Raw genomic sequence first — 25,596 nt, 5'->3', positions numbered from 1 at the left:
ATTCTATAATGTAATAAAACCCAGTGAAATCTTACTTCTATGATTTTTATAAAACCCACCACCATAAGTTCCCCAAACTAAGAGGAAGGAAGGAAATCAATGACAGGTAGCACTGGAAAGGAGACTATGAACTTGTCCTTAGGCCTGTACTACATACATGCTTTCCCTAGTTCAACCTGTATTCTTCCTGGGACCACATCTCCTCGCTAAGATACTCCTGAGACTGCAAAGAAAACAGATCAACACAGAATCTGATAAATTAATGCCAAAATATTATGCCTGCCTTACCTCTACGTGTTGTAGATTTCCAGTGACTGGTAGCCTTCTGAATTCCTAAATATGGTACAAACAAAAACTTAAATCAAATAGTCTGCCTTGGTAGCAATGACACTTTGAAAAGAAAGGACCTCAGACATTACCCTTGACAAAGAATATGAGTTTGTTTTCATTTTTTACAAGAACATCTAATTTTCTGTGTTTTCTGCAAAAGCACATGATCTGACAGTCTAAACAATACAGTTTTCTACATCTATATGTCAAAAGGACAATCTTGTAGAAGTTTAAAAGATATACACACTAACATCAAACAAATGTTGGTGGCTCATTTTTCTCTTTATACTCATTTATAGAAGAGATACCATCATACCATCATTAGCTCTCTACTTGTATCAAATGAGATTACAGTAATTTCACGAATACAAGCCACACCAATTTGACCAAAATTTTGGTGGAAACCCGGAAGTGCGGCTAATATTCCGGGGCGGCTAATCTATTAACAAAATTCTAAAAGCTGCCAACACGGAAGTGAGAGCCCGCGGCAGCCCCAAGCCAAGCTGGAGCCCGGCCGGCCCCGGCAGAGGTGAGAAAGCCTGGCAGAGGCGGGGCCAGCAGTGCGGGGGGCGGGCGGCAGAGCCTGAGCCAGCAGGGCGGGGCAGGGGGACGGCAGAGCCCGGGCCAGCAGGGCGGGGGAGCCCGGGAGAACTGGGGCTAGCAGTGCAGGGGAGCATGGCAGAAGCAGGAAGGCCGGCGTGTGGGGCTGCCTGGCAGCGGGGGAAGCCCAGCACAATCGGGGCCAGCAGCGTGGGGGAGCCCAGCGGTGCGGGGGCCTGCAGTGCCAGCCAGGGCGAGGAAACGCGGCGGCGGTGCAGACGGGAGGGGGCGGCCGGCGAGCCTGGTGACGGCGGCGGCAGCCCTGCCGGCGGGGCGAGCGAAAGCGGCGGTCGCGAAAGCGCCGCTCGGCGAGCGAAAGCGCCGCCGCTCGCGAAAGCGCCGCGAGCGAAAGCGCCGCCGCGAGCGAAAGCGCCGCTCGTGAAAGCGCCGCCGCGAGCAAAAGCGCCGCGAGCGAAAGCGCCGCCGCTCGCGAAAGCGGCGCGGGGCGGGCGCGGCGCGGGGCGGGCGCGGCGCTCGCGAGGCGTGGCGCGGGGCGAGCGAAAGCGGCAGCGGGGCGGGCGGCGAGCCCGGCGGCGGCAGCCCTGCCAGCCGGGCGAGCGAACGCGGCAGCGGGGCGGTGCTGACGGGAGAGGGGGGCCAGCGAGCCCGGCGGCGGCGGCAGCACCACCCGGCCAGCCCCGCCGAGCCGTGGCGCTGAGCTGGGCCACCCGGCCCCGTCGGGAACCATGAGCGGGCCGAGCCTGCCTGGCCCCGCCCCGAGCCAGTAAAGCCCGCTATGCCGCGATCCTGTTACTAATTGGCCAATTTGTGAAAGCTGCGCACGGATTCTCGCGACGAACGAAAGTGCGGCTAATATTCGGGGTGCGGCTTATCTATTGACAAAGACAGCAACATTGTCGAGGCACCGGGGGTGCGGCTTATAATCCGTGCGGCTTGTATTCGTGAAACTACTGTACTTTATAATGGAAAAAACACTTCATAATGGAAAAAAGTTATTTTATAATGGAAAAAATATCCTCAAATATTACTTCATAAAATGTGTAGCTGTACGCATCATAAGAATTGTCATATGGCTATCTGATAGTGTTCCTTGTGCCAGAGCTGCAATTCTTTGAAGAATTCAAAGGTTAACAAGATTCTTAGAAGAACTATGACTCATTTCAGTTACAAATTGCAATAATTTTTACAAGGTATAAAGAACCCAGGAAGAATCCTCAGAGAACATAGGCTCTCCCAGGTTTTAACTTCAGTTTTCAGTATAGCAAAACAAATGTATGTTACCATCAGAACCTAGCTTATATACAGCTACTGTCTACGCTTCTAGACAGTTAACTCTAGAATAAAACCCACTTGTTTTACCCACTTGACAAAGGTTATTTACCAATTAAAGCTTTAAATAAAATTACTTCTTCCAAAGTGATTTTCAACAGTAACCCAACAAACAACTAATCTCTTAAAATTTAAAATCTATTACCCGAGTCATAATATCTTAAGCACTTCTGATAATATTTATTTTTAGTTTTAGATTATGCTGGTTTTGAACATACTGTTTTATGAAAATAAAAATTAGATATTCACTTAAAACTTTCAAATACAGATAATAGCTCTGTGAAAGCATGTATCATAATTTATAGCATAATCAATTAAAAACTACTCTACCTGTAAAATTAAACTAAATTAATAATTCAGATTGCTCCACATTACCATAATTAATGCAGCATCTTTACTGCTTGTGAGAAAAATACTACATAAAATTACAATCTTTCAAATTGGAAATGGTTTGTGGTTTGCATCAGGCATACACTTATATACATTCACACACACAAAAGAGAATTCTTGCAATTGAGTAAGATGATCTTTCAATCAAAGTTTGGGTTTTTAATCATTTTTGTCCCTTGAAATACACCAGGATTCCTAGTGCTTTGATGAATTACCTGCACTGCACTCAATACTTTCATAGAAAATACTGCCTGGAAAATGTAACATGCTTAGCTTTGCATCAGTTCAAACTTAAATTTGAATTAGAATACCCTGGTCTTCCAGCTTCACCACAGCATGTCATTATTCTCACACCAGTCACTACAAACTTTTTCTCCAGCTGTAATCTCACTGAACTACTTGTCTTCAGAGCAGAGCCACTAAGATGATCAGAGGGCAGAAGCACGTCTCCTTTGAGGAGAGTCTCAGCTGGAGTTGTTCAGCCTGGAGAAGAGAAGGCTCCAGGGAAACCTCATAGCACCTTCCAGCACCTGAAAGGACCTCCAGGAAAGATGGGGAGGGACTTTTTAAAAGAGCATACCATGACAGGACGAGGAGGAATGGCTTTAAAACAAAAGAGGGTTGATTTAGATCAGGTATTTGACAGAAATTGTTTACTGTGGAGGAAGTGAGGCAGTTGACCAGAAAAGCTGTAGCTATCCCAGTCCTGGAAGTGTTCAAGACTGGGTTGGATGGGGTTCTGAGTAACCTGTCTAATGGAGGTGCCCTGTCAATAGCAGTGGGTTTGGAAACATATGGTTTTTAAGGTCTTCTCTAAACCAAAACATTCTGATTCTATGATTTCCAGAACACAAAATTCTTTATTTCTTTTTCAGAGAATATTTTTAATTCTGACAAGACACTAAAAATTTTCTACAGAGATAAAATTAAATTACTCCTTTTTTCTGCTATCAAATGTTAAAAATATAGTCAGTTTTGTAATTTCAGTTCAGTTTTAAAAATATTTGCAGAGAGTAGTTAATTCTGTAGTTAATATGCTTATGATGTACAGTCACGTCCACTCAAACCAAATTTAGTACAAAGCAAGGAGTCAAAAAACAAGAGTGAAAAACTGTCTTTCCAAGAATAAACTGAGGTCTAAGTTCAGTCTTAGGGTTATCCAACATTATCAGCATGCAGGTCACCCAGGCTCAACAGCTAGGTAGGATGCTCCTTTTCATTGTTCTTGCATCATTGAGTGTAAATTAAAATGTATCTCCCCCCCCTAAAATATTTTAATATCTCAGGAAATTCTGGATTCACCAGATATATAGTTGGCATCATACTTTTGCTGTGTTACCATACCCATTTTTTAACACAAAAATATGCTCAGTGATTTGTGGAAAGAGGTCAATTGCATGACTGGATGAGCAGGCTATTTTAGTGCCTAAGAAGTGCTCTCTAAAGAGATCACTGTTAAATACTTTTTATTACAGAAGTGGAACAGACAGCTGGAACTGGGGGTGTCAGATGTGTCCTTTCAGAAGTGAAAAAATAAATACTTGTATTAGTATCTTTTATAAATTCCCTCCATAAATGGCACTGTGCAGGTGCTTAAACTGCTCTTAATTAAATAAGAATCAACATATCTTTCCACAGCTCTAGTTCTCCCTATCCCAGCCCTCCCCCTGTTCCTCCTCCCCACCTCCCTGGTATTTTAAGATTTCTTACATAACATGGGAGGAAATTTACTTTCAGAGTTTTTAAATATTGTTTTAGACTCTTGTAGAAAAAGTAGTCCTTCTTAACACCACTCCTACCCAGTAATAATCCCTATCATTTTTATAGCAGTATAAAAATGCTATAGAGGGCAAAACACAAACTACCAAAGCAACGTATCACTGTATATACTATATGATTCAAGAATGCATTGTTAAATACATTAAATATGTGAGGCTAGAAAAGCTCAAAAACAGATACAAAAGTCCATCTTCAAAATTTCGAGAGATTGAAGCTATATCAGTTTCATATTCACATTATAAAGTCAGGGTTTCAGTACACGATGATTATACTCCAGCCCTCAACTTAATTTTGTTCACAGCAAATCAGTTCTGGATAATTTCTCATACACTTCCACTGAGAATAATTACATTTTTATAGCCATGACAAGAAACATCCATCAAGTGAAGATGATTTGCTGATAGGAAATAGTATGACTCCAAACAACCAAGACTTCAACACAAGAATATTTCCTATCAAGATTGTTAGACTGTGGAACAAATTAGTAGCAAAAATCAAAAGTATAAGCCAAATTCTCAGGCTCTAGCTCAGCTGATTTACCAGCTAACATTTGTTTACCTCCAATCACACAGTTCAAATTATACTCTTATGCTGGCAACAGCAAACTAGTTAACCCAATATGATCTGATGTAGTAGAGAAAGCAGTAGAGAAGTATTCAGTTTTAGTTTTTATTCCTCTCTGAATCAGGGCAATATGGGTCAGATGAGACAAGAGAAGCAGACAGTTCCGGCCAGAATTGCATGGGCGTTCCTTTTCGTTCTCTTTAACACGAAACCACCACCTACGCTGCCTACCCACACTATCATTTAAACTAAAAAAGCAATCAGATACTGGCATATTTTGGCACTGCCATGTGGTTCTGATTGTGCTGGTATTTTGAACAAAGAACTGTGCAAGTTTCCCAGAATATCATTCATAAAACTAAATTGCAATAGTGTATCAGTGAGACGGTGAGTCATATACTTTTCATTGATGTTCTTGCTTGACAAAAGCAAAACATAATTCCTGGAAATTTCTGGTTCAGTCACAAACACCCAGTGCCCATCCACCATTCTGACAGGCTGGTGTTGTTCAGACAGTCTAAAAAATCACTAGTAGGAACTTTACAGAAGGGAACATGACACAGCATATTACAATTGCATACCTTTTGTTCTTTCTTGTGCCAAAAATCAAAATAGTTTGGTTAGTAAGTTTCAAAAGGACTATTTTGTAAAGCAGCAGGGACCTTGAACTCCTAGTGAGCTTCCACAAGAATGTGTCATGGAAGATTCACCTTGCACCAACAGGCTCTAAATCAGGAAAGGTGAGCTACTAGCATTGATAAGAAGTTTGAACTTCAGCACAAATTTTTGATGAAACAAAATTTAAACAAAGCACTGCTTTTTTTCTTCAATAAATCTGACATTAACCACAAAATTTTTGTAAATATAAACATTCTACACTAAACTGGTGGGGGTGCGCCGGGGGTAGCCTTAGAAAATTTCCTTAGGTCAGACAAAAAACCGGTGAAGTTCTTGTGCAAACTATGGAATGGCTGCACTTGGTTATGTACTAATATGTCTTAACTTCTTTTTTAAAAGTAAAAAGATAGAGCTAAATGAAAAAAAGATACTCTCCATCCTGTGTGTTCCATATATACCCACAGGTTCCTGGTCTATTACTTCAACATCCAAATACAAGTTCAAGTTAATGGTCAGAACTCTGTTTTCTTCTTAGATTTCACTTGCGTAAGTGGTTTGTGATAGCCTCCAGTGAACTTGCTCTGTTTCACCCCATTTCCCCCTTTTTTTTACAGTCTAGCTTCCCAACAAAGCATAGGAGAAGCAAGGAAGGTACTTGCATTTGCAGTCAAGCTCTGCTACCTTTGTTGCTCTCCCACCTTCAGCTGCAGTCCTGCGCATCACAGCAGGAGCATGACAAGAGACAGCTAAAGAAAAAAAGCTGAGTTAATTTTCTTAGGCTGCATGGTCTCACTCTTGGATTCTAGAGGTACATTCTGTCAATGAACTTAAAATCAGCTCAGGTCTCTTCCCTCTCCACACATAAAGGACTACTTACAAACTAGAATGGGACATAAAGGAGTGCTGACAGTGATGTAAGCTATGCTTTGGCCATAGTTCACTAGCTGCGGGGTTTTGCTGCAAAGTTTCTATACCTATGGCACTAAAATGTAACCGTTCACAGTCCATACACCATGTATATGGCTGGAAAATACTGACAAAGTTTTTTATGATAACCATTTTGATGGATAAGAATCGTTTTCTTCCTCTATGCACAAAATACCATTTTCTGCCTGTTTTCCTGAAGAATTACTTGCACAATTGAATGCTACATACAATAAATGATGATGATAAAAAGCACACTACATACTAAAGTACAGCAAGTCAGTTCCCACAGCACATGCACAACCATATTTGAAAAACGAGAAAAGATTGATGGAAAACAAGTGAAAAAACACCCCAAATTATTTAAAGTCCAAATAAGAAATTGAAGATAAGATGACAAAACACATGAGAATTCAAAAAAGCAGCTGGTCAAGAGTCTTTTGATATGATGTTGTGTACAACACATGGAAGAGTAAAAAAGGCAAACTGCTGCCAAGAACACAGGTAGAGTATTAGACAGAGAAACTTAGGACAGATAAACAAGCAAGAGAAGAATGTATTTTTGTAGCTGTAACTACTGAAATAGTGGTAAAGATAGATAAAGAGAAACAAAGAATCATATAATGTTCTGCTAGTGACAATAAGATGTTCACTGCTGCTGCCTCTAACAAGTTTTATAAGTTCAATCTAGAGAAAATGCAGAGAACTACTGTAAGCCTATCTTAGCACTCTGGCTGAGCAACTACATTCTACTTCATCTTTCCATTATAAAGTAAGATTATATTATACTAATAGCGGCACAAGTTAAGCCAAGGAGATCCTCAAAACATTCTGTCCCCACTGTGTTGGGTCACACACTGTACTTTTTCGCATTTATCCCAAAAATTCAGTACTGCTCACACATACGTATCAAAACAGTTTGCATGCACTAGTCAGTTACATTTCTACTTAAGGTAAAGGGGACTGAGTTAGCTTTAGAACAAAAGGAATCCAAAAGACAGACTCCCCACAGTGGCTAATACCGTTCTAAATATGGATTCCATGGGTTTACAGATTTCAATCCAGTAAGATAAATCTAGTAGTGATTCTAATACATTACTTATATCCTCCTTAAACAGCTTACTTTTTGAAACCAGATCAGTTTGTTGTGCTGTGCTGGAGATGGAAACAGCAGCAGATTGTCACAGCAACTATAAAAATGGTGATCTGACTTTCAGTTTAGTGGTTCCCTGATGAAGAGAATTGATCATCTGGCAGAATTCTTTCTGTTCAGCAGTTTTTCTAATTCATAAACTTAAAATTCAGTTAGCTAGTACACCAAGAGCAGTATTCCTCTTTGCCATAACATAATTAACATACACGATTCAGTCTGGATTTTGGACCTACATCAAAAGAAGCACTACTTAACAGTACAAGCTGTGTCATTATGTAGCCAGGAGGAATTACCAGGTCTGTCCATGTCTACTCTTTAAACAATCTCTTCACATTATTTTCTTACAACCTTATCTGTCCTGTAGACAGTGAAACGGAACATCAAACCTACTTTATGTTTTTTTCTAGAAAAATGCAAATTATAAAAACCATATGCAATTGCCCACATCCAATGCTGCCCTTTTCTCTTTGCTATTCTAGAATCCTATTTTCCAATATCATCAATTAGTTCTCTAAACTACATATTTGGTATGCATCACAGTAGAGGAGTAAAAGACGATTGATCTGACTGAAGAGCAACAGGTACTATGCAGGAGGACACATTGCCAGTGCTGACTGGTCGGCTGCAGTGGGGCTTAGTTTCTACAGATTTTTGCCTTATGACTTCTATCTTTCCCTACTAAAAAGCTCCTATACAGCGTTTCACACAAAGTATTTAGGAGTCTCCTAATATGTGTATACCTAATTTCCTAAAATGTGCTAAATATTATCAGTCATCTGAATGAAACTCACCAAATCATAAATTGTGGCTGGACTGAAAAAAGAGGGCAGAAAATATTGAGGAAACACACAAAAAAGAAGATTGTAAATTTTTTTCCATACAAATGCTCAGCCCATAGTTTTTAGCTTTTTCCAGAAGAATGACTGTCCCCCAGCTTTTACATTCTTCCAAGAATCAGAAGTGTAATTTTTCATGCTATTCACATATGTTTGTTTGTTGCTTTTTTTTAAACAAACATTTTGCTACATCCAATTGGAACAAAGTCAGAGTGTTCCAGAGTCATCTACACTTTCCAATTCAGGCAGCCCACTTAATGTAACACTTCACATTGCCTGGTTTCTTTCACTATTTAATGTATTTTAGTTCCTTCACCATGTCTGACCTTTTTGATGTTTTAATGAATATTCTTTGCTCTGTTTCTTATTAATTAAATAATTCCATTACTCACTTTCTTAATCTGTAAATTGCTTGGCTTGAAAACTAGCATGACAAGAAAAACAACGGGATAAGCAGACAGATGGAGTTCTGTTTTTCTAGTAAAGAGTATTTCAGAGTTGCACTATAATTCTAGCTCTCCTCTTCCTGAGATATACTGATTTTAATCTGAAAACGGAAACTGAGATATTCTAGATTACATCTATTTTTTATTTTCTAATTTTACTCTTTCAAAAGTTCCTAAAATTCTTGTTTCTCACATGTTTTTTGTGTGTGTGTGCTTGTTTTTGTTTGGTAGAGGTTTTTTTTGGTTAGTTCATTTTTCCATTTTCTGTGCATCTTTTATCAAAACATGAATTAATTTTTTGCTTTTATGGATGAAAGTGAGAATCATCATTCTTCACCAGTTGCTTCCTCTCAGTTTCCCTTAGGTAAAATCCCATTTTAGTTCCCAAGCTGCTAGCTAATTATTTTCAATTTGTTTCAGACACTGTATTGCAGTGTACTTTAGCAAAAAAGTCTAAATCCAAAACAAAATTCAAAATAGCTTTTAAAAGCTATTGAACAAAATACAAATGAAAGAAATAATGCCATTACATTTGGAAGAAGCATCAAATTATTTATTCAGTTGAGTGTTCATAATGTCAAATATTTATTTGATTGTACATAGTCCTACTAATCATACAAGATTGATTAATCCAAGCAGTGCAATCTCTCCTCACACTGTAGACAGAAGAAAATTAGATACACAAAACATGAAAATCAGATCTTGTCAACTTTTTTACCTACAAATATTAAGATTTGATTAACCTTTTGTAAAAGTATTGCATTTTTTTAATAAAGACTACAGGGAGAAAGTCTTGTCTAAGGAATAAGATTCCTCAGACTGGTACCATTTTCAAAAAGGTAAGATCATTAGTGAACCAGGATATTTAGTAGCTTCTTTTCCAATATGTCCAAATGTTTTCTTGCTCATACTGCAATATTTAGCCCTTAGAAACAATACATCCTATCTCCTAATGCTCAAATGAAAGGTAAAATAACTTTAAATAGAAGCTTGATTACAAATTGCTAATAAGGGAAACTGACAAATTTCTAGCATTCTCACATAAGGCAGATATACTCATGAAAGGAAATTAAAACATAAACAAACCCCTCCACATTCCATCCCCAGAATTCTAAATCGTGTAAGTGTGAAGCGTGTTCAGCTACATTATCTGTAAAGGAAATCATTCCCTTCTGATCTGTAATCATTATAATTTAGGTGTTCATATAAAGTATTAGAGGATCATGTGATATCAGAAAAAGCAGTGTTTCAAATAAAACCTTGGCAACAGCTAGCTTTAAAAAATAATGTCATAGCTTTACAGACAAACGAGTATTATATCATAGCATAGGAAACTTTTTTTTAATCTAACTTTTTGTGGTAAACTTGTTATTTGTATGTTTCAAAGACATTCTTATACCTGAAAGACTGCCAGTTTCTTCAGCTGTAACAGTAGGTGCTATCATTCCTTACTGCTGAATTATTTCCTTAATTCTGAAATGCTATTACCATACAACATCTTTTCAGTATTTTGCATTACTATATATAAAAATTCCTTTCACGAATTTGTTACTTTAACTTTGCCATTTCCTGCTGGAATCACTGATTGTGTATCTACTGCAGGAACAGTTTTTATGAAATCTGATCTGTACTATTAGTGTGATGTCTTTTGGATGTGTACAATGACTTTTGCTCAGTGTTTGCATGATGAAAGAAATGTAAAGAAAAAGTTATTTTTGGAGAGCATTATTTTCTCTCAGAAGCAGACATGAGGAAAAAAAATACTTTGGAGTTGAATACCATTAAAGTTAATGGGAGACTGTGGATGAAAAACATTCATAGACACATAGACTGCTACAAAGCATGAAGAAATAGCTGTGGTTTCCTCATCCCTGGAAGTGTTCAAGACCAGGTTGGATGAGATTTGAACAACATGGTCTACTAGAAGGAAGACAGAGGGGCAGAGGGTGAAAATGAAATGATCTTTCATATCCCTTCCAATCCAAACCATTTTATAATTCTGAAATAGTAGAGAGCTTTAATTATCCCAGATATTGGGAAATTTTTTCCCAAAAAACCATTACAGAAACAAAAAACTAAAAAAGTTGAAGAACCAAGTCCTGCACTCAAATATCCATACAAGCCACATTTAATTTACCTCTGTTATATGTATTCTGAGAACTTAATACCCTGAAACTTATCAGAAATACAAAACCTACTCGAACTGTTAGTCACTGAGAATGAGTCAGTAACAATTTGTAGAAAGGAAGAACCTGGAGCACAAAATTCGGGGTTTTTTTTGTAAAATTCTATCTTGAATGATCTCCTTACTGTGTATTTGACGTTGTTCTTCTGGTTATACACAGTAAAACACGTAATACGAGAGCACTCTTGTATTACTGTTCCTACCATTGTTGAACTTTGATTTTCATCTGCCACAAAACATCTTATGTAACAGCAATTTACTGTGCTCTTCATTCTATCTATGTAATAAGAATCCCTGCTGAAATTACGGGATTCACCTAACTGCACAACACTGCAACCTACCTCTGTGAACAGGTCATTACCTTTCTCAGCTGAGAGACTGCAAATTTCATAAATTCTTATGATCTAAGTTGCCTGTGAGCTTCTAGAGAAACTTAAAAAATAGTTTCTAAACCTTACAGGATCAGCAGCAAAGATTCTCTGGTTATCTATTGAAAAAACACAATGTTTTGGTGGGTTTTTCCAAGACAGTCAGCAATAAAATATGAAATTAATTTCAATGAGCTGTTTCTTTCTTTTATTGTTTTTATCCAGCATCATACAGTGCCTGTGAGGATGGATCAAGATCTTATTTGTGGCATGGGACATTACACCAGCCATTGACCCTTTGAGCTGTAACACTACGAGGACATTACTACTTAAGCAGAGGTGTTGCATTAGTAGATTTTCTGTGTCCATCTTCAGAAAAACTACACATTACCAAGGATGCAAGAAAAGCACAAGTGTGTCAGTGAACACTATTGCCTCTTCTTAGCATACCAACCACCAGTGCTGGCCTGGCACAGCAAGTAGCAGATGATCCCCTCCCTCTTTTGCAAGATGGGCTCCTAATGTGTAAGAGGACGTTGAGACGCTTGAGCGTCCAGAGGAGGCAACAAGGTTGGTGAGGGGCTTGGAACACAAACCCTGTGAGGAATGGCTGAGGGAGCTGGGGTTGTTCAGCCTGGAGAAAAGGGGACTCAGGGGTGACCTTATCTCTCTCTGGAACTCCCTGAAAGGTGGTTGTAGTCAGGTTGAGGTTGGTCTCTTCCTCTAGGCAGCAACTGACATTACCAGACAACACAGTCTCAAGCTTCATCAAGGGAAATATAGGTTGGATATTAGGAAAAACTTTCTCACAGAAAAAATAATAAAGAACTGGAATTGTCTGCCTGGGGAGGTGGTGGAGTCACCATCCCTGGGTGTGTGTAAAAAAAAGATTGGATGTGGCACTCGGTTCCATTTTCTAGTTGAGGTGTTAGGGCATGGGTTGGACTCAACGACCTTGAAGGTCTCTTCCAACCTAGTGACTCTGTGAATTCTGAGATAATTGTATAAAATCTATGTATCCTAAAAGCATTTTATAGACAACCAGCTTAATAACATATATTTCATTCAAATGAAGGACTTAATTCACAGCCAGCTATTTTGGCCTTCACTAGAGCTACTGTGACAGTGCAGCTACACTATATTCTAGTCTAAATAATCTAGCTTCAAGATCATAATAAAATATATTAAAGAACATACAGAGACACTCAGACAATTCTAATATACTGTTTTTATCCAGTAGCACCCTGAGTAGTTTTCCCTCCTCTCCAACACAAGTGTTGTTTACAATACAACTCATAACCAAATGCAAGTAAAGGTTCTTTCTGCAAGTTTGAAGAACTATCTATTCCTCTAGTTATTATTAACACCAAATTGTGTAGATGATATGTCAAAGAGTAGAAGAAGTCAGGTCAGAAAATACCCTCAAGAGCTGTAATCACAAATACTGGCATAAAAAGACTGCAGCTAAATGTAATTAAAACTCTAAAATATTGATGTTTAAATGCTTGCAACAGGAGACTCAGGTGCACCTCAGAAAACAGTAGCTTTTACATGCTCTTTTACTCAGATACAACTTCCACAGAAATCACAACTGTGGTTTAACAAAGGCATGTCATGCATTTGGGCATCATTCTTAATACCTTCTTAAAAGACATGGTTCTCAAACCATCTTAATCCATTTTAATCAGTGACAGAATGAATTTGCTAACAATAGCAGAGGTCTTTGAGAAATGGAGACCCAAGACATGATATAGAGGAGTACATGCATGGGATCATACTGGGGTTAGCACTGCAGACTAAAACAGTCCTAAGAAACTTCCCAGAAGTCTGTTAAAGAAATGCAGACTTGGCCCTGCACAGAATTGGTTTTAAGCATAACAAACAGAACATAGTAGCTGTATCTTACATACATAAAAGGCACCACATAAGGTACTTTGAATGTGGCATGAAGGTGCAGTTCAGTGAAGAGACAGCAAAGGTACAAAAGTTACCAAACACACAAAAATAACCACAAACAGATCCTGGTGTAAATAAAAACCATCAACATGAACTTCATTTTATACTCAGTGAAGGACTTTAAACATAAGAGCTTCCCTTTTTGCTCTGTATTTCCTCTGAACTTATGTTAAGTGACTTCTCCAAGTCCTCGTATTTCCCTAACAAAGATCTTAATTGAAACTTCATAGGTACTAATTTCCTTCTCTAGCTCTGATTTCATTTCACTCCCTCCTCATCCTGCTTTGCTTAGGTGCCAACACGAAATAATGTTTCAGCCCAACAGTCAGCTGAGAGATCCATAAGCAATCTGAGAATAAATCTTGTTGTGAGTATCACCAGAGAAAGAGTGAATGAAATCCAAGTACGCAGTAATTTCACGATTACAAGCCACACCTGATTATAAGCCGCACTTCCAGGTGTCGGCAACGTTTCATTCTTCGTCCATATATAAGCCACACCAGATTATAAGCCACACTTTCATTCGCAGTGAGGATGCTCGTGCAACTTTCACAAAGTTGCCAATTAGTAACAGAATCATGGGATTGCGGGGTTTACTGGCTCGCAGCTGGGGCCGTGCAAACTCAGCTTGGCGCTGCCCTGCTGCCGGGGCTGGGGAGCGCCACTGCTGCCCCGCCGCCAGGGCTAGGTGGGCTCCAGCTCGGCTCGGGGCTGCTGCGGGCTCACACTTCCGGGTTGGTAAATTTCTGAACTTCATCCATATATTGGTCGCTCCTGAATGTAAGCCGCACTTCTGGGTTGGGACCAAAATTTTAGTCAAAATGGTGCGGCTTATAATCGTGAAATTACTGTACACATGAAGGATTTGCAATTTCAATAACATGCAAGAAAAACAAGTGTAAACCAATGTGTTCATGAAGAAGAGACTTGCATAGATGAATCTAACTTTGGTCACAAGTTAAACATGGAAAGCCTAGCACTTTCACTACAAGTCTGCCTGTTGCTAGAAGGTATTAGTATGAACTTGAAAACTCAAGGCTGTGGGGCAACATAACAGCACCCGACAGTGTGGATAAACAATGCTGTATCTCACCCACTTGTATCCAGAGTTCACATTATCACTGGGAGCATGAAAAGCAAACTGACTTATTGGAAACTGACCACTAGCCATCCTTATCAATAAAACACTGATGTTTTCAATATGATACAAAAGAACCAGAGAAGTGCCATTAAGAAATGAAGCTAAACTGCCAGTATTTTTCCCTACAAATCAGGATCCTTTCCAAGAGGATTCAGCAGTTTTGAAGCTGACTACAGAGCCTTCCTCTACATAAAACAATTGTGAGAAAAAAGGCAGTATCGCTGGAGAAGTCACAAATGGTATTTTTCTGAGATCTTCCAGAAAAATATTACATGTTTTTTTATTAGCAAACAATGTAAACATATAAGATACACACAAAAAAGAATTTATAAAAGAAATACTTAATCTATTTAGCTGCAGCAACCATAACAAGAATCATTACTAATATTGGCAATTCCTAGACTTAAGTAGCTATTATCATATCCTAACAATTCACATAATTACCATGTGCTAAAAATATAGTCATATTCTAACAGAAGTCTAAAAATCCCCCATGAGCACAGATATGCATACACACACACAAAATGCAAGCATCCCCTGCACAGGCATGAAGAGTTAGCTGTCTTTTGCGGAACAGACAGAGGAAGCTTGGGTCCCTCTACTGTTAGCTAGTTATTTCAATACCACACCTACACCTCAGAACCTTCATCAGTTCTGGAAGTGCACACCTCTGCAGGAAGTGTAAGTCAGGAGCTCACAGAATCGCTCCTATTTACAATTTAAGTTTTATATACTTCAATTTAATAATGAAGTGCATTTTGCCACCACACAATGTTTATAGCTGCACTTTGCTTTTCTGCAAGGCAGAAGAAAACCTTTTACATATAGTTATCCCACAGCAAAATAAACTGGGTAAAGTAATCCTTGAATATACAAAGAAATTCCAAAATCTGAACAGGTTTGTTATCTCAGCCTCCAGAAAAGCTTTAATTAAAGATAAAAGTGATATGCTCAGTACTTTCGAGACATCTTTGAAAATATTGACCTCAGTGCTCTGCTGCACTGAAGTAATTCTTACTCTAAGAGTACCTAAATTATATACTTCTCACTGCCATTTATTAAAACTCTTTCACTTCATCCAGCCAGAGATTTTATTATTTTTTCTTTGTGAAGTTCTATGGATTGCTTAAGCATATATGCTATGTTAGAAATCATGGTTACAAAGTACCATAGACCAGCTTTCTATTGAAACTACTGGAGTGACAAAAATCCACATTTTAACAATGAGGATTGTAAGAATACTAAAGAAAAAAGGATTAAAAGTAAAACCTACAAAAAAAAGGATACCAGACTGACATGAGAGGAAATCAGTCATGAAATGGAGTGCGTGGCAGAGGGCCATTCCCATTAAGGACATGTCAGGCTCGACATAAGATGTGACTTTCTAGATTCACACTCTCCTGGGAAGATACTTCAGCACTATGAAACACAGTTGCACTAGCCACATGGGCAGCTTGACATAGTCTAAGTAGTAGACCCATTTAAATATTCCCTGCCATAATTGCAAACTCTCACCAAAGACAAAACAATCAATCCAAACCAAAGTATCTTTTTCTGCAACCTACCTGAAACCAATCACTCAGTTTGCGCATCAATTTCAAAATTTTTGTATTTTGTAAACTCATCAATATGTTTACTGTTGAGAACTAACAGATTTATAAAATGCATGTAATTTTTTATATTATGTTGTAAGAGGCTTAAAAACCAAAATTGCCTCAAACACTGTTAAGATCACCAAAGGACATTGCTCACTACGGCAAATTATAGCAAAAGGCAACTGCTCATTGATGACCACCTTTCCTCCTGCTACCCACCCTACCACTGCGGGATATGCCTTTGTGAATCCCTGAAAATTTGGACAGTAAGTTAAGTCACATGACAGGAACTAGAGATGAGACAAAAGTGCTAATATTGTCTGATTATCTCTGACTAGGAAGAGGTAAAAAATCCTGGGAGAGAACTGATAATGAACACAAAGAATCCCCTCCTCTCTTTTTCTGTTTCTTTCTATCTCCCTCTATCTCTCATTTACTGTTAAATGAAATCCATACTCTTCCCTTCAGCATATGGTCTGCTCTCATTTGCACCTTAATCTGGGTAGAGGCATCTCTCAAATAATGGGATCTTAACATTATTTTGGCATAGTTGGAAGGATACTGTTCTCTGATCTGAATTGCCTTTGACAGGGGGGTTGTGTGGTTCCTTCCCTGGGAACTGTTGGAAACTTTGCCACAGCTTTCATCTGAGGAAGGTTCATGTTTTCTCCTGTGCAAAATTTTGAAAAAAATGGCTGTCCAGGGTGGCCACTGCAAAAAAAAAGTATTTTATTATCCTTCCTTGAAAAATTTAGTTGTTAGTTGCAAGGGAAACTTGTTAGTTGCCCTTCTACCCCACAGGTGGGTTGACACAAAAAAATTGAGCTACTCGTTCCTCATAATGAGCTATTGGATATTCAAAAATCTGAAGACGAAATAATGTTATCCTTACAAGATTTGGTGAAAGACTTGTACTTTCACTTTAAAAATGAAAAAAAGAATCCAAGTAGAGGCATTGCTAGCTGTCAACCATGATGATGCCCAAAAGCTCCAGGCACAGCTTTGGAACATGCAAGAGAAAGAGGGAGAATCTTAGGGAAAGAACTACAGGATGTAGAACCTCTAACATTCTCTGAAACACTTGTAACTCAACATTTTTTTGTTCAAATGAGGAGTTGGGAGACAGTACATGAGTCTGTTGTTCTGCTAAAGAGCAAAATGTTAATGTGTGCATTGACATCTGATGACAAGGAAGTAGCATGTTGATGCTTAATTAAAATTGAAACCACAAGTGATTGCCAGGATCAGCAAACAAGCAAACAGCAAATGGTGCTTTACATAATTACAAAGACATCAAAGCCTGGCCATAAATAAGGCAAGATTGAAATCTATTAATATTTAATGCATTGGGATACCAAAAATCTTGGTATACTTCCAGGATGGCAAAGAGATAAAGTCACTGGAGTAAATTGAGCCAGTGTTACCTGCCAAACTGATAAGGTTAATTCATGACTCCTGGGTGAGAAGCTGAAGTCAGCTAATCTTAACCCTAAAGGAAATCCAGGTCAAGGCATTAAAGCACTCCCTAATTCACAAGTGGTGGCACTTCTCAAATTTTTACAAGCAGCTTCCCTCCACACATGAAATTAATTGGAGGAAACCCCTGTGAAAAGATGAGAGAAGCAACAAGAGGAAAGCACTGAACACCTAATGAAACAGAAGTTAAAACTCTTAGGGGTAACCTGCCAGGAAAGTTTGTGTTGCTTTCTTTTTCTGCAAGTGCCAGCATCCCCTGCCCAGACTGAAGATCAAAAGAACCAGCTCAGAGCAGCGAACCAGTGGATTTACATGAGAAAGTTCACAGAAGTCACCTAAAAAGATATGATAATAACTTTTTCTTTGGCGCCTTTAACCTTTGTTGTAGACACTGGACCTTTGAATCAACACTTCATGGATTTTCCATCCTTTTAATAATCCATCTGTAGTAGGCTGAATTTCCAGTTTTCTTTTTAAAGGAACCCGCCAACATATGAGACTGAGCTGCACAGAACCGATGAAACTTTTAATAGCTAACATATTTGCTTGCATTATCAGCTTATTAATGTTTGTGATTTATCTGTGTTTTCATTGCAAGTGAACTTGCAGGGAGACCATACGTTAATCAAACCATTTAATGTGTTGTTAGTTTGATTTTTTGCCAAGTTTATTTTATCATTTACTGGAAAAAAAATGGGGTGGGAAGAGCTTTTACTTTCTTCTCATGAATGTATAATTTTGTCTAAATCAAATTTAGCCTGGGAGTTGGCATAAGAATTTACGCGTATTTGGAACAATACAAATATGTATTAACCAGTTCTGTCTCAGAAGGCTTTAGATTTATGATGATTCTGCTAAATTTTTCAGCGATATTAATGAGTGAGCTGAATAAACCTAACAAAACAAAAGAAAATGTTCCATGGGAACTGGGTGACCATTCCCTTTCTATACAAGAAAGACAGACAGCCACGGACTGCAAAAGGAACACAGGTAAAATAAACAAAGGCTGTTTACCAGCTCTTAAGCAACCTTACTTGTGACCAGTTTTGGAACCAAATATGTTATCAATCACGAGATATTCCAAATCAAATCAGAGACTTATATTCCAAACGGAACATGTCTGATGTACACTGGCTTTCCTACCGTGTGTTCTAACAGAGTATCTTATTTTTTTATTATATTTTATTTATGGTAATCAATATGGTTATGCTACTACATTCTGCACCAAACATGCTTCTCAGCTGTGGGTGCAATTTACTCTGGCAGCAATTAAAAAGGAATGTAACAAGCACCATTTGCTCCATGAAATAAAAATTTAAGAAAACAACAAAACCCAATCAACCAAAAACAACAACTCCCCCCCAATTAAACAAATAACCAACCAAATCAAGCAAGCAAACAAACAAAAATCCCACCCCCCCAAAAAAAAAAAAAATTAAAATGCAACCTGGGATAATATGACTAAATCTGAAAGTTTATTCTAGAAGTTAATTTTCCATGGTTTATAGAATTACCCAGTTGGACAGGAACATTACCTATAAAATTCTTCCCACTACATGCAGATGGCAAAATAGTATTTGAAAGACAACACTAGTTTAAAAACTTTGAAGTATGGAAGCACACCTTATCAACAAACCCATTCACACTTATTCCCAGTGTGCAATTGTGTAATCAACTGTACTAAGAGACCTGAAAATCTGCCTCACAGTAGGTTGATTGACGCATCTTAATACATGACATATGTATCTGTTGGGGATACCCATCTTTGTGATTTAAAATTCAAGATCCACAGTCTAACTTTATGGCTAACTTGGGTCCACATCCTACAGACACAGTACTGCAGAATCCATCTGTGTTGGCTATGCATTGAAGACACCTGGGGAAGTGCCAGATACTTGGAAGCTTTTCTTCCCGAGAACTTCCTCTGTGAATTGAAGGGACCAATTGGAGGCTGGTTTGGTTGTTAACAGCCTGAGAAACCCATTGGAGAAGTCAGTTCACCTCCGTGAATCCACATTTTAAAGCAAGTAAACCCTGGGGAAAAAACTATCTTTTGTTTCTGGCCTCTCACACGGTAACAGCGACAGGCCTGGGCCCCCTTCCACACGGCCCGGGCAGGGTGGGCTCGGGAGGCCGCCGGGCCCCGTTTTTAGCCAGGAGCCCCGATAGCCAGGGGGAGGAGAGGCTCATTGCTAAGATCTTGGCTCTCCCCGGTGTGGCCGAGCCCGCCCCGCTGCCCTGGGGCCTGAGGGGGAGGCGGCCGGGCCCGGTTCTGCAGAGCCCCTCCGCAGCCCCGGTTACTCGGCCGGTGGAGCACGACTCCTGGCCTGCAGCTGGAGTTGGGTGCGGTCGGCGCCGGACGGCAGCTGGTGGAACCACAGGCTTGTCACCGTTTTTTTTTTCCCCTGGCTGGACTTTGCAGTTTTCGTCTGGCCCCTCCCTGGCGTGGCAAGGGTGGCCTGAGATCCTAACACAGCTCCAGCACGGCCTGGTCCAGCCCCTGCGTTTTTTATGTGAGATTTTAACTCTTTCAATGCTCAGATAAGACTTGTAGACCTTCAATCCTCCCTTGAGTGAGAGGAAAAAGAACAGAGGGGATACACCAAAGTCGGTGAAGCAGGAGCCAAGTTCTAGATGGAAGGAGAATGAGAAGACGTTGTGAAGTTGGCTGAAAATCCTTTTGTAAGCTATACAGATGGACTGTACTACACTAAAAAAATCCTAAAAACCGTGGAAAAAGACATGGGGGGGTTGAAGTGTTTGGAAAATATTTTGTCCTGAGGGAAAAATGGGATCTCTGCTCTTGGGAATGAAGTGTGAACAGAGGAAGGAGAGATGAAGAGAACTTTTGCTTTTGAACAGTTCATGTTCACACCCCATGAGTTTAACATGGCCCATAAACACAGTTTGGGAGAGCTGTGAAGATTATTTAAGTTGGGAACTGACTGAAGTGTTTCTGTATGTTGTTGTTAAGAAGGTGTGCTGGGGGGAGAAGGGTGTGGTCTGAAAGTCTTATTCTGAATTTATTATTTTCTTTGTGTTGTTAATGAAGTTTTTCTGTACACCCTTTTTAAGTTTTAGGCCTGCCTTGCTTTTGCTCCTAATTCTATCTCACAACAGAAAATGAGTATATTGAAATTGGTAAACCTAAACTCTTAACATTTTTTGGTGCATTGGCCGGGAAATTGAACTAAACCTAGACTCTAGGTTCACTAGACATTCACTACTCACTAAACAACACTGAGATCCTTGGGAATCAATGGGTAGGGCAGTGGCTAATCAGAATTGAGTTGATAATTGCAATTGGATTTGCATTTTTAATGATTTGCGTAGCTATTGTACATGGTATCATTACTTGGGTTATTGTTTCTGCTGTTTCTGTCTTTTCTCATAGTGCCCACTATCTCTATCACTCCCACAGACAACCCATAAAACTGAGGAAAAGTCCCTGGAACACAATGTTTGAGCCACAGTGTGGTGTAAGGAAAGCCAGCTCAGCAACTATGCTGACAATCAGCTCGGTTGACTGAGTCCCTCTCTGAAGGAGGGGGCCGTGGCCCATTGACTCTGAAGAAGAGGCAAGACTGAGCATGGGACTGATCAGCATTGGAAGCATGTGAATCATTTAACCAAGAGAATAGGAGAACTCTGCACCCAATGAGCACTGATTCCAATCCACGGATTGTTTGCTAAAATGTACAAGTAGGGAGAAGTTTTGAGTGACCTTGGACCCCCACTACTGCAAAGACCAGAAGAGGACCAGAGGGATGATATCTGGGACCACGGGTGGTGATACCTTTTTACTTAATCTGTGTCTATACCTTTTTCACTCCCCTCCTCTCTTTTTCTGTTTCTTTCTATCTCTCTCTATCTCCCATTTACTGTCAAAAAAATGTATACTATTGCCTTCAGCATATGGTCTTGTTTGCATCTTAATTTAAGTAGAGGCATCTGTCCAATAACCGAATCTTAATAAATGTAACTAAAATAATGTAGGAATTGGTTAAGGATGTTTAAACAAGAGAAAGGTCTGAAAGTATCTTTCTTTCTTAGCTATCAAAAATTCTGAAAACCTGTACAATGTTTTATTCTTGAAAGTAACATCTAAAGATTAAAGATTAAGTCTGGGGAGACTGTAGATGACATGATAGTGAAAATGCTCATATATACTGCAATATATGTTGTTATAATTCGTGTTTATATAATATAAGAAGGTTGTATGAAATAAAATAAAATAAAATAAAAAGAACCTCTTAAACACCAAGCACCCAGGGCCATAGACAACGGCCATAATTAGCATATCAACAGACCTAGCCCTGCGATCTCCAGATCTCCACAACGGAGCAACGGAGGGAAGAGATCATCGATAAAATACCTGCCAAGTACCACATACACATCAATATGGAGCAGACACAGCCTTCATCAGCATGCAGGAAGGACCTTTGTCCAGGGCAGCACCAGAAAAAGGATTTTATCTAAATATGAGAATCTGCAGCAAAAACAAAAGAAACTCTCGCCTCAGGCCAGAAAAACTGTATAAAAGCTGGGCTCTCCGAGATGGCAGGGTGTGAACACAGGGGGATCTGATGCAATAGAGGTCAGATCAGCGTATGTGATCACCCAGCACTGATTACCCAGGCCGGTGCTGTCAGGATTTTCGTTTGTGGCTTCCCAGGACCGTATTTTCGGTTGCAAAAATAAAAAATTGCTGTTTTGCTATTTAATTCGGTTTGATTCGATTATTTATCTATAACAATACTGTGCTTGTGCATCATATTCCATTTACCAAAACAATAAGATCTGAAAATTTTAAAGCCGTTTTAGGGATCTGGACAGCTAAGAATCTTTATAGATTTATTAAAAAACAAGTATTCAGTATTAAGATATCCAGACTCTCAGCTTTAGAGATGCATTTTACAAGGGCAGGTTTTCAAAAGATCACAGTACTAGTTTAAGTCTTAAAGCAAAACAAAAATCCTTCCCAAAGAAGAAAGAATATACGCATACCATACTGAAAAGACTCATATTTCCCACACCCATTACATTTTCAAGCTGGTTCTCATATAGAATTAAGAGAGACACCCTCTAAGTACCTACCTTAAATCTTGAATTCACAATGAGAAAACTACCCAAAGCGGGAATAATTGCTTGAGTAGATACTACTTCTCTGATTAGTTAGTATGTTTGCTCTTGCTTACCACAGTTATTTTGTGCAGGAAATTTACAATGAAAAAATTTCTTTCAAAGGCACATTTTTCATTAGTCAGTCTACTGAATTTGAGAGCAAACCAAAATTGTGTTAGTAATTTTATGACTTCCCTTTCTTTCCAGCCTTCCACCAAAAGCTGTGACTGCCTATGGACTTTAATTCTGGTGTGCTTTAAATGGTTTAAAGAAGGAAACCATTACTGTATAATTGATAAGAATATGTAACAGTTTGTGTTAGATTTACAGACAAAATATTTACCTACTAAAGACTAATAACTTTAAATAGCAGTAATCAACTCTTTACTCATAGAAAAATGTTTGTCTTATAACAAAATATAAACACATTTAAAACATTCTTAGCTGTAAAGTTAACTCAAAATTTCATTTGTGTAAAGTTAGAAAATTCCGACATGATAGGGTTTCTCATTTAGAAGATTCAAATGTTTAGTTTTTCTTTTCCACTGATTAAATTTCACTGTGTTTTTTCTCATTTCAAATCTATTTTTACATCACAAAACAGTAAGAAGGCAGTGAAAACCCATCATGTTTTGATTTTGCATAGGAAAAAAACCTGATACGATGGAATTAAAAAAAAAATACATGTAGGAAGGAGTCATAAATCTTTGCTTGCCTGATACCTGATTCGATACAGTTCCACATTAAACCAGTATTAAAAGACAACATTTAAAAAAAAAAAAGAATGATTTCTAAAAGCAAGTCAAACTTTACCAAAAATGTAGCATAATTAATTTTAAACACTTACTTGCTTCTGTAGACATTGCTCTCGCTTTCTTTGTTTTCTCCTCAGGCTTTGCGACTTGTTTCTTTCTCTCTTACTCAGCTTCTGGTTGGAGAAAATACTTGTAGGCTGCACAAAACCACCAGGTGTGATGTACTGTTTGTCTTCTACAGCCCTTGTAATCGAGGGAAGATTAATCACAAATGGTGACCCATCAGCAATGATGCTCCCAGAAGATTGTCCAGTAACTTCAAAATCACACTCACTTTCTGTTTCTCTGTGTAGTAATTTGGTAATGGGAGTAACTTGAAATTGGTTTTGTAGTATGTCAGCACTGGAACTATACAGATCCTGAAAGGAACTACCATATTTCCTATTAGACTCTAATTGCAAGCTCCCTTGTATGTAAGCAGGTGGATTTTCATTTTGGCCACGGTAAAGTGTTGCCACACTGTAAGTATTATACAACACAGGTGACATAACAAGTCTTTCTCTGATACTTAAATCCAAGCTATGTGATCTTCTGTGTAAAGGATTCACAGTGCATGCACCTTTTATAAGATGGGAAGAAGGGAGATTTCTTTTTTCATTTAATGCCTTTAAGGGAAGGTTTTTACTTGCTATCTCATATCTGGGAGTTCTTGCTTCTAGACAAAGTGCTTCTGTTAATCTTCCAGCACCATTACTACTTCCAGCTGTATAGGAAAGTCTGTGATTTTTGATTTCTAAAGTTGCAGTTACCACTTCATGGCACATACCCTTGTTAAAACCAGACTGCATTTTGAGAAGCAAATGTTTTTCTGATGATTCTGACAATTTAACAGAGAAAGGTGGCGGAGGCTCAGTCCAAGTTTTGCAGAAATGTCTATTTACTAGCTGTCCACAGGAACATTCTTTGTTGCAAACAAAGTTAAAGCTCCCTAAGCAGGCCTCACAGAATGGACAGTGCAGTTTTCCAATTGTCCACTGTGCCTATTGACAAAAGGAGAAAAAATAAAACACACAACGTGTTCACTGAAAATAAATGAGCAAGAAATAATTACTGTAGTTATTTTCTCCTTTAGTAGGAAGATTTTCTTCTTGTTTTTCAAACACAATAAAAGACACTTCACAACAGAAAGCAAATCCACCATGAATAATGTTCTGGTCAAAGCTCTGCTTGCTGGAGTGATAACTAATTTCAAGAAAACTAAAACACACATTGTAAAATGTAGGTGCTCTGAAATATGTTTAAAATCTGTCCACAGATAGAATAATGCTGCAATATTAATGAAAACATTAGATCTTTAAAACAGAAAAATCAATTTCCCATGTTAATCTGGAATTGGCAAGCAGAGCTTCTCAGCTGAGGGTTCTGAATGCTTGCATACTAACTACAGTGGAAGGAGATTTCTATATTCTAAAAGAATATAGCTTTTTACTTTGATTACTCCACAAAAAGCTTAAAGTGGTATTTGTATTCTGGTGTATGTAGCATTACAACATAACCTCTGTGTAGATACCATGACAAATCTTAATACTCTATATATAAGGTACAGTTATTTTCATTATTTATAATTCTATGAATTTCTTTTCAGCCCTGAAGGCACTTTTTCAAAAGGAAATACATATCAAAGATCTATAAACGCCTACATATTAATATAACTATTAATCCTCCTACATATTTAGACAACTATTAGTATTTTCAGCAATTATATTCATCTATCAGCAGCACTACTGAGGACTAAAATCATGCAAGTGTTTTTAGGATCAAAGCCCAGATGAGAGACAACATTATCAACTCCAGTCACATTTTGCTCACTTGAGTGTCTAAAGAACCATGAATACTGAAGCTGCCCAATATCTCTAGTTTAATCATTGCTTTCAGCATCAAAAGTAAAAGTAGCTAAAGTAGCAAAAGTAGCAAAAGTAATTTGGAAAAATATGTCAATAACTGATGCTTGTCCTATTGAAAGCTACAGAAAACGTCAGAAAAAAACTCCAGCAACTTGTGTGGAA

At 38.7% G+C, this 25,596-nt stretch overlaps 1 protein-coding gene across 5 annotated transcripts in view; it reads right to left on the bottom strand.

Annotated features, from left to right (window-relative positions):
• The window catches only part of RNF180 (ring finger protein 180), a 73,801-nt gene that overhangs the window by 39,306 nt on the left and 8,899 nt on the right, over positions 1–25,596 (bottom strand). For 4 of the 5 annotated variants that reach the window (XR_006163154.1, XM_042780149.1, XM_042780146.1 and 1 more), the window contains 2 exons: positions 23,623–24,570; positions 289–333 (listed from right to left, as the gene is read on the bottom strand). Coding sequence is in view for 4 of the 5 variants with exons in the window: in XM_042780149.1 (XP_042636083.1) it covers positions 289–333; positions 23,623–24,570 (993 nt within the window). In the remaining variant the exon portion in view is untranslated. The remainder of the gene's footprint in view (positions 1–288; positions 334–23,622; positions 24,571–25,596) is intronic. The other variant, XM_042780147.1, reaches the window with a different exon arrangement.

This window comes from Catharus ustulatus, chromosome Z (assembly GCF_009819885.2).
Source record: "Catharus ustulatus isolate bCatUst1 chromosome Z, bCatUst1.pri.v2, whole genome shotgun sequence".
Taxonomy (NCBI): domain Eukaryota; kingdom Metazoa; phylum Chordata; class Aves; order Passeriformes; family Turdidae; genus Catharus; species Catharus ustulatus.
The sequence above is the reverse complement of the archived record's forward strand: the minus strand, read 5'-3'. Positions and strand labels throughout refer to the sequence as shown.